Source organism: Hyperoodon ampullatus, assembly GCF_949752795.1.
Source record: "Hyperoodon ampullatus genome assembly, chromosome: 14".
NCBI classification, from domain to species: domain Eukaryota; kingdom Metazoa; phylum Chordata; class Mammalia; order Artiodactyla; family Ziphiidae; genus Hyperoodon; species Hyperoodon ampullatus.
The window spans coordinates 42669493-42682635 of record NC_136927.1 but is presented as its reverse complement, the minus strand read 5'-3'; the positions used below and the strand labels follow the sequence as shown (position 1 = coordinate 42682635).

The 13143-nt window shown below is 50.9% G+C and overlaps 1 protein-coding gene across 1 annotated transcript in view; it reads right to left on the bottom strand.

Moving 5' to 3' along the window:
* Positions 1–13143, bottom strand: part of KATNIP (katanin interacting protein) — a 145182-nt gene that overhangs the window by 50749 nt on the left and 81290 nt on the right. Inside the window, exon 12 of the mRNA XM_079720130.1 lies at positions 9465–9602. Within this exon, the coding sequence (XP_079576256.1) occupies positions 9465–9602 (138 nt within the window). The remainder of the gene's footprint in view (positions 1–9464; positions 9603–13143) is intronic.

The following is a 13143-nucleotide window of genomic DNA, read 5'->3' as shown; positions in this document are numbered from 1 at the left end:
ATCTGTAGGATGGAGCTGATCACCACAGTACCAATCTCATAGGACTGCTGTACGGAATAAATGAGCTCATATGTGTAAAGTGCTTTCAGTGCTGACTGGCACATAATACACACTCAAGAAACGCAAGCCGCCATCATTGTCTTGTACCCAATCTACTGCCTGGATGGAAGTACCTGCTGAGGCTGGCTGCTCAGGGCTAGCGTGGCTGGAGACTCCCTGCTCCCCTAAGTCCTGGTGCAGCAGTTCCCTGTTCCTGGAAGAGGCTGGCAGCAGGCACAGGAGAACCCCATCCACTCCAGAGTGGAGCCTAGCATTACTCTTGCTGACTTAGGTCAAGATTCCCCTCAAGATGGGATTGACATATACACACGACTATATATAAAACAGATAACCAGCAAGGACCTTCTGTACAGCACAGGGAACTCTACTCAGTATTTTGCAATAACCTATAAGGGAAAAGAATCTGAAAAGGAATATATATATATGTGTATATATGTATATACATAACATATATATGCATACATATATATAACTGAATCACTGTGCTGTACACCAGAAACTAACATGATATTGTAAATGGACTGTATTTCAATAAAAAATAAATTAAAAAAAAAAAAGATTCCCCTCGATCTGGGCTCAGGCCCCAGCAGGCAATTCTCGCAATTTTATTCAACCCAACACATACCACATGGGGGCCTTTCAGGATCCTGGCCTTTGTGAGACACAAAAGATGACAGCAAGTCTCCTCTCCTTAAGGAGTTCACAAAAGTATGAATAATTAGGTGTCACAGACTCAAATGCTTGCAGCACCACAGACGTGAGCGGCACGGGGATGCTGGTGAGCTGGGGAACGCACACCTGCAAGTCCAGAGGCTGCAGGGGTCACTGGGCTCCAGCCGGTGGACGCCACAGAGGGAATATAGCCAGCACATCAAAAGCCAACTTTCCAATGTTGTCAAATGTTTCACAAGCTGTACAACATCGTGAGTGCCAAACGGAATACGCCTGCAGGATAGATTTGGCTGGGGGCACCCGTTTGGGACACCAAAGGCTCAGGAAACTGAGGGATACCCTAGGGAAGTACATGACTTGGTGACTGGAAGGGGTGGCTGAGACCACCAGAAGGGGCCTGGGGCAGGCTAAGGGTGTGCAGGAGGCTGGTGGGTGAAGCAGAACCTTGATGTTTCCAAAGGCAGGGTTTGTAATGAGACCGACTAGGTATTCCAGGTGCTGGGAAGGGCAGGAGCAAAGGCACAGAAGAGAGGAATTTCCTAGGGACCAGAGGGGATGAAAGTTGCATAAGGATGGAAGAGCCAGAGAGCCAGTTTTGGGGTCTGAGAATGGAGAAGGTCACCAGTGCACATGCACACAGGGCCTGGGCAAGCATGGCAAATGGGAGAGGTGGTGTGGTGTCAGGACAACTGTGCCACTGTGTCGGGGACACAAGTAGGAGTGGTGGGGACTGTGGTGCCATGACTCAGCTCCGCCAAAGCTTCCAGGAGTGGATGTGACCTCGTGTCACCAGATCGTCTAGTTTCTCAATAAAAGTCAAAAATCCCTATTTTGCATGGAATCCCTTCCAATTTTTAAATGTTGGCAATTAATTAAAGAACTTTGAAAACACGCTGTGAGCCAGCTGCAGTCTGTGAGCTGCCTTTGGTCAGTTGGGGCATAGCCTCTTCCCAGGATGCCCCGGCAGCACGAGCTGGCCGGGGACTGTGGCCTCTCCCCTGAGGCATTCTGCAGTGGCGAGGCCCTTGGCTCATCTCCCGCCACTGTCCCAGCCCCACTGAACTGTGGTTTGCCGTTATCCCCCTGGGCCCTCCTGCCTGGGTGAGAGCTCGCAGAGGCAGACAGCGTGTCTGATTCCTGGCCCCAGCAAAACGCCTGAGTGTGGGGCGATCGATAACGGCTCTGCTGATGAGACGCAGGGACTGAGCAGATGAGTGAGCGGAGCGGGGAGGTGGTGGGGGCAGCGGGCAGCAGGGGAAGGGGGAGTTGGACTTGGAAGGAGACAGGTTTTGGCAGTGGAAATGGTAGGACTTAGGGATGACTGGCCGTGAGGGGCAAAGCGGGGAGCGGAGGATTCATAGGTGGGAGTCGGGCGCTGCTGCAGACAGTAAGAGGAAGCAGAGCCGGGACTGGGGCCGAGGGGCCTGGGGGTGGGGATACCAAGTTGGGGTGTCGGTGCAAGGCCGGGCGGATATGCCGAAGAAAAGTATCTCATGGCTAGGAGCGAAGCTTGGTTCAGAAATTAAGCCTTGGGGAAGGTTTAGTGAATAAATTCAACAGCATGTGATTTCTGCATTCTTAGAGGAAAAGAAAAAGGACCTAGTTTGGCTATCGTTTTCTACTTTCTCTGGTGATGTTCCCTTCTTTTGGAGACAGCACCTCAATTTTCCATCGGGAATCCACCCTTCCCTCGACCTGACTTCATGTGGATAATGTGGGCCTCACCCCAGGTTGCAACCCAGGCCTGGCCAGTGGGGCCTCAGTCGGGGACTTTCTTGAGGAGAGTCTCTTTCTGCAAGGAGTGCTGAAATCAAGAGCGATGTCATCAGGGACCACCACTTGGAACCTGAGGATGATGACAACACAGAGGAAAGCAGAGATATGTGATGGAGGGAGGCAGCTTCCTGATGGCATCCTGTGAGCTCCTGGATCCTGCCATGCCTGAAGCCAGCAAACTCTTACTCTCCTGTAACATGGGCCAAAGAACACTTTTTTGTCCTTAAGCCGGATTTAATTGGGTTTTCTTGTCCTTTGTTACCAAGAGAATCCTGGCTGATACATTAGCGCTGGGAAATTTAATCAAAAGATTCAGCTACTAAATCAGTCCTGGCCAAGGCAGGCAGGAGATGGGGAGCCCTACCGCCTAGGGGGTCTGGGATTTAACTTGCTGTCCTAGGCTGGCCCCTGCACATGGGTGAGCAGTTCTCCCTACTTAGACATCTGTCTGGTCCCAGATGCAGCCTGTCCCCTGGTCTGTACAGAACAGGATATGGGCCTCAGCTTCTACCCTGGTTCTGCATCTGTGTTCTCATCCCTGGTGGGGGTACAGTATGGATCTGAATTCCAACCTTCTGGCTGGAGCCTGAATACCTCGTTGAGTCCCCTCTCTCAAGGCAGAATTCTCTCCTCACCTCTCCTTCCCCTGCTGGCTGGGGGTCTGCTTCAAACCTGAGTCTCCTGGGACTCTCAAGATGATCACACCTGTATCTTCCCCAGCATGGACTCTGCACATAGATTTCAGATCCTGCAGCCCACCTACAAGAGAGCACCCTCTGGTGACAGGCAATGGCCTAGACCAAGCCTGAGGTCAACACCTAAGGAAGGTTCTTGTGCGCCTGGGTTAGTGCCTTTCCCACCAGCTGCCCTGTTAAGATGCCATCATGATCTCCAGGCCCAAGGGTGCACAGACCCCACCATATGGCAGAGCCATCAGGCTACACTGACTCAGCTGCCCAAATGAAGGTCACATCTTTGACTTCAAAGCCATTGCCATGTTTGGCCTCAGTTTGTATCCTGATCCAAACAAATCAACTATTAAAAAAAATAATTTGGGGGCAATCAAGGATATTTGAATATGGACTGGGTATTACAGCATAATAATTAATTATTGTCAGGTATGATAGTGGCATTGGGATTATATAAAAACAAACTCCTTATCTGTTAGAGATGCATACAAAAAATTTATGAGTGAAATGATATGATAGCTACAATTTATTTTTAAATGTTAGGGGAAGAGATGGAAGAAAAATGGCAGAATGTAGATAATTAATGAAGCTGGTGAAAGGTACATAGGTCGTTATTGAACTAATCTCTTCACTTGCATTCATTTGAAAGTCCACCCCTGCCCGCCCCCCTGCCAAAAAAAGAGGCCTTTCTGAAAATACAAATATTGCCCTGGGATGAATTGAATCTACCCATGGTGCACTCCAGAGGCACTGGGACCCTCATCCAAGCCACCAAGCTAGACTATGCTAAGAGCCTCCTCTTGGGGCTCCCGCTTCCCTCTGATCCCTTCTCCAAACAGCAGCCTGAGTGATCTTTTAAATTCCTCAATCAGATTGTATCACCCTTTGCCCAAAACCCTTCAATAATGATACTAAGAGCTGACCTTTGTATAGTGCTCACAAAGGCCAGGAATCATTCTGAGCACTTCATACGTATTAACCGAACAATAATCACCCCATTTTCCAGATGAGGAAACCGAGGCATAGAGGCATAGAGTAACACGCCCAAGGTCACATGGCTAGGAAGAGGAGGAGCCAGGGTTTGCCTCAGCTGGGCTGGCTCTGACCATCCCCTTATTCTGCCTGCAAACCAGTAAGGCCCACACGACCTGGTTCCCACCTACCCCTGGGACCTCCCCTTACCCTCTCCTCTGTTCACCAGCTCAGTCTCTGCCTAAACTGGTTGTTCCTGCCTTCCCTCTTGCTGTGCCCCCTGCTGGGAATTCTCTTCCCACTGATGTTAGCATGGCTGCTCCTTCTCCACATCCAGGTCGGGGAAGGCCTTTGACCACCTGTCCAGAGCAGCCCTGCCTCTTTCTCCTCCTGCCTCTCTCCCGTTGCCTGATTTTATCGCCTTCAGAACACTTAGCATTACCTGAAATGACACTATTCACTTGTGCCCTTTTTTTTTTTTTTGTCCCTTCCTCATGAGAAGTGACAGGGCTGCATGAACAGGACCTTGTCTATTTGTTCAACATGGTTCCCTGAGCACCAAGACCCTTATGGTCCGATATGTAGTCACCAGCCACATGTGGACAATTATATTAATATTAAAATGAAATAAATTGTAAAATGCAGTCTCTCAGTTACAGGAGCCACAATTCAAGTTCTCAGTGGCCACCTGGGGCTAGTGGCTACTGCCCTAGACAGGGCAGATAGAGCATGTTAATATTATCAGAAGTTCTATTGGGCAGTCCTGGTCTGGATCACCATGACAAGTCACAGAGATATACCACTGGAGTTTGGGATTGACATGTACACACTGCTATTTTAAAAATGGATAACCAACAGGGACCTGCTGTATAGCACAGGGAACTCTGCTCAATATTACATAACAACCTAAATGGGAAAAGAATTTGAAAAAGAATAGTTATATGTATATGTATAACTGAATCACTTTGCTGTATACCTGAAACTATCACAACGTTGTTAATCAACTATACTCCAATATAAAATAAAAAGTTAAAAAAAAAAGAGAAGAAATACACCCCTGGGGAAATCTAACATTAATTAATTAATTAATTCAAAAACTACTTAGTGAGCACCATTTCCATGCATAAAATATATCACTGGGTCCTGCCTCACTTGCTGTTGTGACCAGGCTGGAGGTGGCATCTGCATGGTGATGCTGCAGGTGAAAATGGTGATGGAATGGTGCCACGTAGATGATGAATGTGCTTATTATAAATGAAAACAGATGGACCGTGGCGAGCAGCTGAAAGCCCACTTTTTGGATGGGTTATTACATCCTAGAGGAGGGAGACCATTGATTCCTTTCTCCTAGCAGATGTCGCTCTGCAGGGGAAGCAATGTCGAGAAAAACCGCAGGGAAACCCACAGCCCCCATGTTCCCTTCCCACCTCAGGCCCTTACTCCTCACGAGCTGGGCCAGTCATTTAATCTGGGGAAACATCACAAAATGTGACAAACATATTATCGCGTCCTCCTCCTGAGCCCAAGACAGGCATCGCTGATCAATCACACACCCTTTCCTGGATGAACCAGAAGGAAAGCTCTAAATCCTTCTCAAGACAGCACTCCAGGCAGCCATTTCCAAACAGAGTTGGCAAAAGAGACGCAGCTATCTGTCCCATAGGATCTTTTTATCCTAAGCCCCAGCTTCTTTATCTACAACATGGGGCCTGACAACATCCACCTTGTAGGACGGTTGGGAGGTTAATTGAGATGATTCATTTGTTCAGTTATTTGTTCAGGCATCAAATGTTTACGGAGCACTCAGTGGGGGCTTCATGCCTGCCTGATGCATGCAGCATTGGGTAAACGGCAGCTGTGATGAGTACCCACATCTGCGGGCCGCCCTGTGTGCCTGCGTGGACGGATGCTAGCCTCCGTGTCCTTACCCTGCCCGGAAGTCCTCTCCTCCGGGCCGGTTCACGCTTACCGCATCACCTAACGAGGCAGCAGATTTTCCAATAAGAGACTCCTTTTCTTCTAGCACCTTCTTTTCTTATGCTCTAAACAAGCCTTGGTTGGATCAGCGCCTCACATTGAACTTTGCTTCCTTGAATTCCCAGACACAAAACACTGTCTTAACAAGCCGTGTCTACTGGGCTGAGCTATATTTCCAATAAACTCTCATTTTATCTCCTCTGAAACACACAGTAATAGCATTCTCTGGAAGAATATTAAATGAAAGCAACCTGCAGCTGCATTTGTTTGTGCTTTCTGTCCCCGGAAAATTCTGTCAACAGATAGATGTGCGTTACATAAGTGGTGGCCCTGCCGGGGACTGCGGTCCTCCACACACTCCTCTGTGTAGAAACACCTCAAGTCTCTAATCCCCGCAGCCGGCTGCTCCCCAAAGCGCCCGCAACAGCGATGACGCCCTGATGTCCTGCCCCGTTTCTATTCTCAGCACACAGGGAAGGCCGAGCGCAGGTTAAAGAAGAAAGGCGGGCCTCAGCCAAAAGGGACGAAGCTTATCTTCTTTGTAATATAGCACATAAAACCTGCCTTTCTTGGCCTGAGCGATATAGTTGATGACAGGGCCGAGCTACAGGGCATGGGCTTGGGCAGCCAGCGCCGTTTCATTAACCATTCCAGAAGATGCTGGTGACCGCCTGCCAGGAAGTGCCGGGCGAACTGGAGAAGGAGAGGACCCAGCCCTAGATGCTGGGAACGCGCTGCAGCTACATGGGGCCGGGGCTGCATCCGGGGCCTAGAGGACAGCCCCTGCGCGCACCCCGGGCAGGGGAGCCTGACACGCCCACAGGAACTTTCTCATTTGTTCCAATAGTTTGGTCTTTTTCTCAAATTTAAACTTTAGGCATTTGTTTGAAAAAAAAAATCAAAACACAGAAATCAGAGAATGCTTTTTGTTACTTCTCTGGGGCAGCATCGTGTGTGAACAGAGCCGGCTGGGACCGCGTCTGCCATGTTAGCCTCCAGATCCCCAGAGCCTAGCAGATGGTTATTTGGAAGCTGGAGAGACAGCTGGGTGAGTGGGTGGGCGGAGAACCAGCCAGAAGAGGTACAGGAGGGGAGGACGGCCAGGTGGGAGGGGGCATGGAGTCTCCTGGTTGAGCCCCAGCTGGCCTCTAACCTGCGGTATGACCTTGGGCAAGCATCCTAACCCCTCCTACTCTGAGTCTCTCATCTGGATCTCAAGAAGGATGAGACAATTGCTTATGGGCTCTTGGGGGAATGAACTCATTCATTCATTCGACAACCATGTATTTCTACTTGGAACAGAGCAGTGGTGGAGACGACTCAGGCCCTGCTCCCAAGAGGCCCACAGTGTGATGGGGGGACAAGTGCCCATCCTGGTACAGGGGCGATAGAACCAGTTCATGAGGTCCAGAAGTGCACAAGGGTCAGGGGGTCAGGCGAGCATCCTGGAGAAAGGGAAGTCTGGGTTTCCCAGGAATACGAGGCAGAGGCAAACATTTTGAGTTGAGCGAGATGGGAGGGGCTAGGGACTAAAGATGCGCCCACCAGGGAGGGCGGTGGAGAGCCACGAGCAGCTGGCACTCTGGAGGGTGGCGTGGTCAAGGGGCGGGTGCCGAGAGAGAAGCAGGCTTGACGCACAGGGATTAGGGGCCCTCTGTCCTGGATTCTCTGGATCAAGGGGAGCCTTTGAGGGCTTGAAACAGTAGAGTCGTGATAAGACCTCCCAGTGGCTACTGGAGACAGACCGGAGGCTTGGGCCTGGGGTCAGGGAGAGCAATTAGGAGGCTGTACTCTTCCACACCTCCACGCCTTTGCCCGCGAAGCTCCCTCCACCTGGAGAGGCTTTCTCTTTTCTGTCCAGCTCAGTGCTTCTCTTTTCACTAGAGCTCAGGTATGTGCTCTTTCAAGTACCTTCCCTGACCTCTCCCAGCCTGAGGCGGGCTCCCTCCTCCAGGCTCCAGCGGCCGCAGACTGGGAAAGGCTAGCTCCAGCGCAAAGATGAGTTTGGTTTGAACTGTATGGTGGCTTCAAAAGAAGTGAAATTAGCTACTGACATTTGCAAACAGAATAGCTCATCTCAAAATCCAGATTCCCAGCTCTCAGGGAACGTTCAGAAGATCTAGCAGTACTGGCTGGCATTGCTCCGTATCAATCATTAGTTAAAGCTGAAAAACGCCCTGCCCTTTACCTGGGCCATGTGCCTGCCAGTCTGCCACGTTCCCCACCAGGCCCTAGCGTCTCTCTAACAATACTGAGGCCGAGGATTGGTTCCCATTTATCATCTCGCTTGTACGATTGCTTCCCTTATAGCAGATTAGAAAGGAAAGCAGAAAAAGTTTTGCTCCCTTTTCTATCATAAGAGGAGAAACCAAGACAGGCTGAGGGAGTCCTGCCCCTCCTTGCTCACTGTGCTCCCTGCCGAGTCCCTGGGGCTTCTGTTAGAAACCCTTGGCTCTCTGGGTTCAGCTTTATCAAGGCCTTCATCACACTGCCTCATACTTCCACATTTACTTGTCTGCCAGCTTTTAGACAAGGAGCACCTCCAAGGCATGGACTGTGTCTTTACATCAGGGTCCTCACAATTGATCATGAAGCCTGACGGTACCTAGGATGTGCTCAATAATCAAGGTTGAACGGAGGAATAAATGCATATGAATATGTGAAAAACAACCCGGAGAAGAAAGCAAGGATGAGGGCCCGGGTAGTGGTATGAGGGTAGGAAGGAGGGGAGGGGTTCTGAAACCAGAGGGGCTGAAGAGCACAGAGGTTAAGAGCCTGGCTGTTTAGAGTGGGGTGCACACACCAGGGGCACTGGTACATGTGGGAGCTGGTTAGACGTGCAGAATCTTGGGCCCCGCCCTAGACCTGCTGGATTAGAACCCGTTTTTTATCAAGATCCCAGGCAAGTTGTTGCGGATACGGTTTGAGAAGCGCTGGCTAAGCCAATGGGCCTGGAGTCTGACTGCAGGGATTCAAATTCTCACTCTGACGCTCACTGGCTGTGTGCCTTGGGCCACGTTACGTAACCTCTCTGTGTGTCTGTTTCCTTATCTGTTAAAACTGCGCCTCGGTTCATATTTCTCCAGTTCCCCCGAAAGGTGACCTGATTCTACTTCCCAAACCTTCAGCGGAGGCTCTGCTCCTGGGGGCTCTGACAACGCGAAGTGAAATCCCCCAGCAGGCGCTTGCTACACCCAGGAGGAAGCGCAACGGGGCCTCCTGGTCCCCATTTTGCAACTTCGGGAATCAGGCTATGGGAAAGCACTAAGTGCTTCCATCAGCCAAATGCCCAGCCAGGAACCGGAGCCCGTTACTTACGCCGTCAGCTGTGCAGTAATTCCAAACTTTGATCTTGGTTAGACCAAAGTCACGCAGCTGTCTCGTGTTGCGGATAACAAAAAAGAGCTGGAGCGGCGGGTGGAAGGGGCACGTCCACAAGGAAGGGTCTTTCTTGCCCTGAAACGCCAGCAAGAGAAGGAAGTTGTTATTGTTAGCACAATTCTGCCTTACCCCAAAGTAAGCGGGCAGTGACTATGGAAACCAGGGGAGGATGAGGGTGGGAAGCCACCCACCTTCTCTACTTCATCCTGGGTGGGGTCTTAGATCTCACCCCATCTGGACCGCATTTTGGAGCAGGTTACTGACCCTCGTCCCCGGCACAAAGCTGTCACATGGGGCCCTGCCATCCAGACCAAATTTAAAATGCAGCGGGCTTTATTTTAATCGACCTAATCGGCTTTGCTGGGGAGAGAGACTGGAGGAGAAGGACGGGAAAAGAGCCATGACTTGAGCTATTTGATTAACCTGGCAAACAGAGCCTTTGATTTTCTTTTGTAAAACCCTGTAGAATTTTAAAAATTTAAAAATAGGAAAGAAAGAAACCGGCTCAGGCGTTTGTTGGGACGGGGCCATGGCACTGAGCCTTAGGATTTATTCTGTTCCCTTTCAGGGTTTCCAAGCCTTGGGACCCCTGTGTGCAGTTTCCGCCTGCCAGCGAGGCTGCCAAGGCCATTCTCAAGGCCAAAGAGGCAGAGGAGCAGGGAGCCTTGCTGTCATTTTCATTTGCACCAACAACATTTCAGATAATGAGTGTTGGGATGCAGATGGGAAAAAGTGAAATCAGGGGACTTTGCTCAGCCCTGGTCACCCCCTCTCGTCTCTTTGGGTACCTCTTCTGCTCTACGTCTGGACAAAACGCACAGTTGTTCCCAAATATGTCCATGCTGGCTCGGCCTCTGTGCCTTTGCACAGGCTGGGCCTCTGAGTGCAGTACTCTCCTGCCCTTCTCCCCCTGGGAACTTCAGCTCAGATGTGCTGTCTCCTCCACTGTCACCCCTTCCCTTGACACAGTCACTCCCTTCTCCAGGTGCCCACGGCTCCTTGAAACACCTGAGGTTATAATTTTTTTTTTTTTTAACCAGGGAAGCCCCGAGGTTATAATTTACTCAGTGTCCCACAAGTACCTGTCTTCATGTCTATGTCACCCCCCCACCACCAACACACGCATGCGCACGCACGCACACACACATACACATACACATACATGCACACTCAGCTGCAAGCTCTTCTAATTCATTCCAGAACCCTTAGCGTTCAGCACAGTTCCTTGGCACATGGTAAATGACAAAAAAATCTTTGAATTGAATTTTTTGAACAATCGTTGAATGAAGAAATGAACAGATAAGTGAAATGTACCTCCTAATATCTGTCCTCTCACTGAAACTTTAAAGAAGAGACTAAACTGATCTGGCTGGCAGAGCTATTTTGTCTAGCTCATGAAGTGTTTTTTTTTTTTTAAGGCAAATTCATTGCCAAGACTTAAAGATGGAAGATAGCCCCTCCCCCTCAGAGCTAGCTGTCTGGCTTGTTTACAGACTTAGGAGACGCGGCAACACGGGGTCCCTGACAGCCGTTGGCTGGAGCTGAGTACACTGCTCTGGCGGCCAGGGCGGGTGCTCTCCGGTGCCCCAGTCCTCACCATTCCCTACTGTTCTACACCCACCTCACCTCCCTGGTTATGCTTCTGCCCGGCCCCTGCAGGCATGAGTTTAGGGTCCCTGCTTAGGGGCTGAACAGTCACAAGTCCCATCTGCCAATAAGCAACCTGTATCTCTGACACTGGCTGAAGTTGTTCCTTTTATCTAAAAGGAGCTTTGCCCCGTATTTGAGAGCGTCTCCATGGGCTCCCATCCCCAGGACCGTGCCTGCCTCTGGGGTCTGCTGGCCCCCAGGAGACATGAGGCTCAGGCTCCAGCTGCACGGAGGACAGAGGTGGCTTGTCCCAGTGACAATGGTGCCTTTCAGGAGGGAGGAGGCTGCTTTGTTAAGGGGGAGAGATGAGTTCAAGGGGTTCTGACTTATTCTGGCAAGTTTCTCAAGCTCTGCGAGAACTTTTAGTGCTCTGGGCAGCTGCGAGGGGTCAAAGATAGCACATCTCAAATCCAGCAGGGGAGTCTCATTCCTTCTCTTCACTGGAGCCTAAAATGGGTCGCTGAGGCTGCTTGACAAAGGCAGAGACTGAAGGCTGACCCTTAGACACAAGCGAGGGGACTGTAATTGATTTCCCTTCACGTTTCCGTCAGCGGGAGGGATAACGGGAGGGCTAGGTGGGAGTCGTGGTGTTCAAAGATGGAGAACATTAACCTGTGGGTAACTCTGGGCCTCATTAGCAACTGGGCCTTCTGTTGTTTCCTTTCCACAGACAGAGTCCCCGAGAGGAAGGCTGCCGGGAAGCTGCCGAGGGCTGACCCAAGGCACGCTGGGCAAACCTCCAGGTGCCAGGCCAGCAGGAGAGCGTCTGCTGCACCTGCCCATCGCAGGTGGTAATCAAGATGGCAGAACAGGGCTTCCCTGGTGGCGCAGTGGTTGAGAGTCCGCCTGCCGATGCAGGGGACACGGGTTCTTGCCCCGGTCCGGGAAGATCCCACATGCCGCGGAGCGGCTGGGCCCGTGAGCCATGGCCGTTGAGCCTGTGCGTCCGGAGCCTGTGCTCCGCAACGGGAGAGGCCGCAACAGTGAGAGGCCCGCGTACTGCAAAAAAAAAAAAAAAAAAAAAAAAAAAATATGGCAGAACAAGAATCAGGGCACCTGGGCACCGCCATTATCTCACTGGGTTCTCTCCAAGCCCTGGAAGGTGAGTACTGCAGTAACACCCAGGTCACTGAAGGAAGACCAGAGTCCAGCAAAGGTGTGGTTTGCCCAAGTGATGGAGTGAGGATTTAAACCTAGGTTTTTAATTCATTCATTCATTCATTCATTCATTCATTCTGTGTTGGTTTGGATTCCCCCAGGAACAGACCCTGAGGCAAGGCAAGTGTAAGGAGTTGATTTAGACAGTGAAGAAAACACCAGTTGGAGGGTGGGGAAGTGAGAGGGGGAGAGGCATTCCATAAAGAGTGTGTTACCAGGCTAGGCACACCTGTGAGCTCCACGTCACCAGGGAACCTGGGAGCCAGTGCGGAACACACCTCAGGGTGACTCCAATTCCGGGACAAGGGAGCTGGGGTACCCACACCCCGGTTCCCATCAGTGTAGGTTCAGGGCTGCTCCTGGGGGCTCAGTTCCCCACCAGTCTGGGCCTGCTGCAGGGGAGGCAAAGTGGGCCCTGGAGGCCAGAAAACAGATCCTCCACTGGAGAAGTGTGTGCTGGCAGTGGGAAGGGGAGCCAGCAGGGACCAAAGTGGGAAGGGCAAGGGCCTGCGGGAGGCGCCAACGGCATCTGCTACCCACTTGCTCAACAAATACTGAGTGCGGGGGGTGCCTGGCCCAGCAGATCCCAGGTCTGTGCCAGGAGGGGAGGCAAACAAGTAACATTGCCAAGAAAAAAAAAAATCAAGTGGGGCTGGGGGTGGGGGAATAAATTCGATGAAGAAAATATGAGAGAATTATTAATGGCCAGTGGAAGGACTGTTTTAGAACAGATGGTCAGAGAAGAAGGCCTCTCTCAGGAGGTAACTTTCTAACTCCTAACATAGGTGCTTTCTCCAGCTTTAACCTA